The 4,568-nt window shown below is 36.5% G+C and overlaps 1 protein-coding gene across 1 annotated transcript; it reads left to right on the top strand.

Annotated features, from left to right (window-relative positions):
• LOC107606008 lies at positions 1-3,218 on the top strand (the record flags this gene model as incomplete). Its single annotated transcript, XM_016307969.2, is given in 6 exon segments — positions 1-462; positions 530-598; positions 1,204-1,308; positions 1,542-1,661; positions 2,500-2,589; positions 2,857-3,218. Coding segments are annotated over 6 exon segments (963 nt in total), but the record flags the coding sequence as incomplete, so codon positions are not given.

Below are 4,568 nucleotides of genomic sequence, written 5' to 3'. Positions count from 1 at the left end.
CTCCTCCGATCACCACCACTCCCCCTCCTCTCTTCGAACTTCCAACCCTTCGCCACTTCACTCTCCCAACCCACACCATTCTCCTTCAAACCCAATCCCACCCTCTTCTTTAACACTTCTTCTCTCCTCCTCCGTTCAAGAACCAACCCCTTCCTCACTCGTGCCGACGACGACGGAGACGGCGGCCCCGACGACTACGACATGGACGACGAGGAGCTCGAAGAGGTCGATAACAAGAAGGACTTTGACATAGAGTACGAACCCCTGGTCGCCGCCGCCGCCGACGGTGATATTGCAATGGTGCAGAGCGAGAGCTTCGTTTCGACGCAGGGTTGGGACTCCGAGACGGTGGTAGATTACAGAATCAACGAAGATGAGTTCCACAAGATTTGCTTAGCTGACTGCGACTTCTTCATAAGGAAGCCCCCTGACCCTGACAACGATGTCTATGATTTCAGGGAGGTTAGTTAGTTAGTTAGTTAGTTAGTTAGTTTTAAAATGAATCTGCTTATTTTTTTTGGTGTTGTAGATGTATGTGACTCCTCCGGATACAGATGTTTATTCAATCCCCAAGGTGCTTGCGCCAATGCCTCAGAAGGTAATATAGTATATACATTAATGTCACTATAATTTCTTAGGTAGAATCTCACGTGCAGTTGATAGTTGCTAGACGTTAGATGACAATTTAGTCAAATCTGTCAAATCATTTAACTACTCTCAACTATCAAACCTGAGCTTCCACCAATTTCTTAACTAAGTCAAACTTTAAAATTGCAATGTAGCAATCTTATTAGGGTATGTATGGATTAGCTTATTTGTTTTTAAAATTATGAGTACTGTTGTTTGAATTTTCTTATTTTCTACTTTAGAAAATGGAATTGGATTAGGTTGTAAATGGGCATATCGCGGAGGGTTTTTCCGTAGTTTGTTTTTTGGTGAAGAATAGTCACTTAGTGTCCATTGTATGTCCAACCCGGATATGGCAACCTAATGGACTGTCTGTGCTTCTTGGTATTGGTATCATATTGCATGAAGATATGGAGGAATCCACAGTTTACAATCCGTGTTTAGTGCTTGTACCTCAATGTTCCTCGAAGCTGTGCAAAGCATTCATTCAATTTATTTCACATCTTCACACTTCCCTAGATATTTATGCATTTTACTTCTATGTAATGTTTGTTTTCCTTTTGTTAAAATCTGTAGTACATTAGATGTGCTGTAAGTGATTATGGATGCTACAACGTGACAGAGCCACCTATTGATGCACCTCGAGATCCTATGTATAAAACTGAGAGGGAAATCTGGAAGGTATGATCAACTACGTATGTAATGCTCAAATTACTGGTTTAATTTCAATATTCTTCTTCTATTTGGATCTAGTCTTAGATGAGGTATCTTAAGCTAGGTATTTCCCTGTTGATATTTTATTCAGTTGCTCTAACTAGATTTGGAAGAGAAGTAGCTGGCATAATTGAAGAACATATTTCTCTATTCACTAGATATGTTGTCTCCCTCATCATCGGACTTCATTCCTCTTACAGGTGTACTTGACAAAACACTACAAAAATCGAAGGCAGGGTGACCCAGAGTTTGTGCTGGATTTCGAGGAGATTTACATTATTGATTCTAAAACTAAGTCAATTACGAGAGCTAAAGTTGTGGTAAAGAATTGCTTGCTGATTCTTAGTATAGTTGCATGAGAAATTTACTGCTACATCTTGCAATACTTGTTGCCTTCCATATGTATCGTTCTTTCAGTTGAATTTTTGTTACTTTTATTGTCCTCATGGCTTCATTGCGAGACCTAGCCAACAAAATAATGGATAGTGCACCAGTGCTTAAGATTAATATGCTTTATGAATTGCTCTAGAATATTACTATGCCCCTTAGAAGTGCTGTATATTTGGATCTGTGGCCCAACTTTAGACCCTAGACATCTGATGCAAGACATGGAAATCCTGTTTACTACCCACCTCTGAGTTTAAGATATAAGTTATGCTTTTAGTTGCAACTTTGTATGTTCTTCACCAAGTATGATTACTCCATAACTTATCCAGTTTTACTGTCTAGCTTTTGCTTCCTTTATACTTTATCATATGCAATTTAGAAATTTTCTTCATCTGGTAAACTATTTTTGAAGAATGTCTATGATCACTTATGATTGTTGATTTGCTAATTGATTCTGGCCATGGCGCATGGCCCTGCTTCTCATTTGCTTATTATCATCTAGAAAAAGAAAAGAATCAACCCAAAACACTGAGAACTTTGGTAAATGTGTTGAAACCCAATAAACTCATTCCCATGTTTCGAATTCTTTGCCCAGATTATTGTTGTACTCATGACTTACCATTATTTAAGCAGGGCTTCCGATAAACAGGAAAACCTTATTTATTCTTCTTGCCCTGCACCATCATCTGTTTTGGTGATTTGGTGTACAAGTCTATCTGTAATTCTCTTTGCATTTAGTATTTATATTGATCATTAATATGCCTTGTGTAGGTAACAAATCCTGGAGGGAGAAATAGAGATAGGAAGACCGACTTGCTTGTTATAGCTGATCGTGGGAACTCCTTTAAGGTTATAAATCATGTAAGTATTCCTTTCCTAGATCATTTGTTCTTAGATAAATTACAATATTACACTCGCCTTCCAATGGTTAGGCGATATTCCACATGACACCGTTTTATAATTTTTATATAATATGTAAACACTAACCTCTCTGAGATTAGGTTATATCAACCCTCTTGTATTTTGTAAAATGCGAACTAACATCTGTTTTAGAGAGAGATCAGTATAATTTACCTACCTTCTGTTGTTTTTCGATATGCCGAACCTGGTTTCCCATTTTACCTGCAGAGTGAAAAGGATGACCCAACAACTGTCATAGAAAGGGAAGAGTGGACCACTTCCCGGCAAGAAATGGAGAACCATCTTAGAAAGCTAAGAGACTTCAGCATTTCCAATTGGTTCTAGTTAGTGATTAAGTGTTGGTATAAGACTTTCTTATGGATATTGATAGTTGTTAGTTGATACACACGGCATGATAGGGGGAGGTTGGGCATGGGCACAAGTATATACAGCAATTAGGCATGGAAATATTATGTAGCATTCCATTTTTGAAATTCTGTACAAGTGTCTTGATCTTATGTATATTCTGTTTGTAACTTGTTAGAAGTGCCAATGTTATGAAGGAAAAAACCACTTATGCATGTTTCTTCTATTCCTCTTCAACAAACACTGACTAGTGACTATCATCGATTCATAAGTTTCTTTTCCTACATTAAACTGTTTTCTCAAATTCAGTTTCGAAAATCAAACATATCTATGCACATTTAAGAAATTTCATGAAAGAAATTTACCTTAAGGTAACCAACAAATTGAGTGTCCTGAAATTTAGGATTTGACATGGGAAATCTTTTTCTGTTTTTTTTGTTTTGCTGTTGGAAATACAAATCTAAATTTAACACCACCACCAGCAGCAATAATAAAAAAAAGTCTTATTCCATTAGGTAGGGTTAGCTATGGATCAAACGACGTCATTGAATTCTATCATGTATTATGTCTATAATTAAATTATTTACATGTAGATCTCTTTTGACCATTTTATGTATATTTTTATTTGTTCTTTCTTTATCCACTTTTTTAATGGGATATTTTGTCAATCTTTTCTTCACATGTCCAAATTATTTAAAACAAAATTATAATATTATATTATGTTTTTAACAAAATACAAATCTAAATATGCTCCAAATTTCATTTGACAATAGTACTAATTAAACAGTAAAAAACTTCTTAAGGCTAGCATCCTCATCAGTGCCAAAACTATGTGAATTGTGAAATTGGTCCCTCCCTTTTGGTCAAGGGTGAAAATAGTAGTATAAGATCTTTGGTTGGATACAAGTACAAGTATAGAATCCCCTCCATTTCAATTCCTTCCCTTTTAGGGCATGCCTATGTTTTGCAGCCCTTACCACTCCAAGCCTACACACTAGAATCAAGGGATGTAATGACCCCATCCTTCTATCTAATCTATTCTATAAGATGTTATGAAGCTGTATCAGATGGTGAAAAACTATATTGTTTACATGTAGAAAGGAAGAGGGAACATTTCCTTTATCCTCAGGTTATACCATTGATGTTACAGTGGTTGTAGTCAACTATCTTTGAGTACAATGCTTGAACTCCTCCCTAGCCTGCATAGAGTTTTGAGACTATGCTTACAGTTTTAGGCTACTCATTCTTTTACATTGAACTTGTTAAATAATTTTTTTTTTGTCGGCGGTATCCCTCAGTCCGACAGGTCAAGGACTAATCCGTCGCGAATCTGAGCTTCATTTAAGGGTTTGTCGCTGGCCAATGGGTTGTTGCATGCACAAGGCAGAATTCGAATCTCCAACACTTGCTTAAGCAGACGAGTAAGCCGACCATTCGGCCCAACCTAAATTGGTTTTGTTAAATAAAATTTTGAACTTATTATTGACATGTTTGGAGAAGGTCAATATCATCTTTAGAATAAATTATTAAAAATATTTAAATATAAATGGGTTCAACATATATATAATCTATCA

This window comes from Arachis ipaensis, chromosome B07 (genome assembly GCF_000816755.2).
Source record: "Arachis ipaensis cultivar K30076 chromosome B07, Araip1.1, whole genome shotgun sequence".
NCBI lineage: Eukaryota > Viridiplantae > Streptophyta > Magnoliopsida > Fabales > Fabaceae > Arachis > Arachis ipaensis.
Note: the sequence above shows the minus strand (reverse complement) of the source record. Positions and strands in the feature narration are given on the sequence as shown.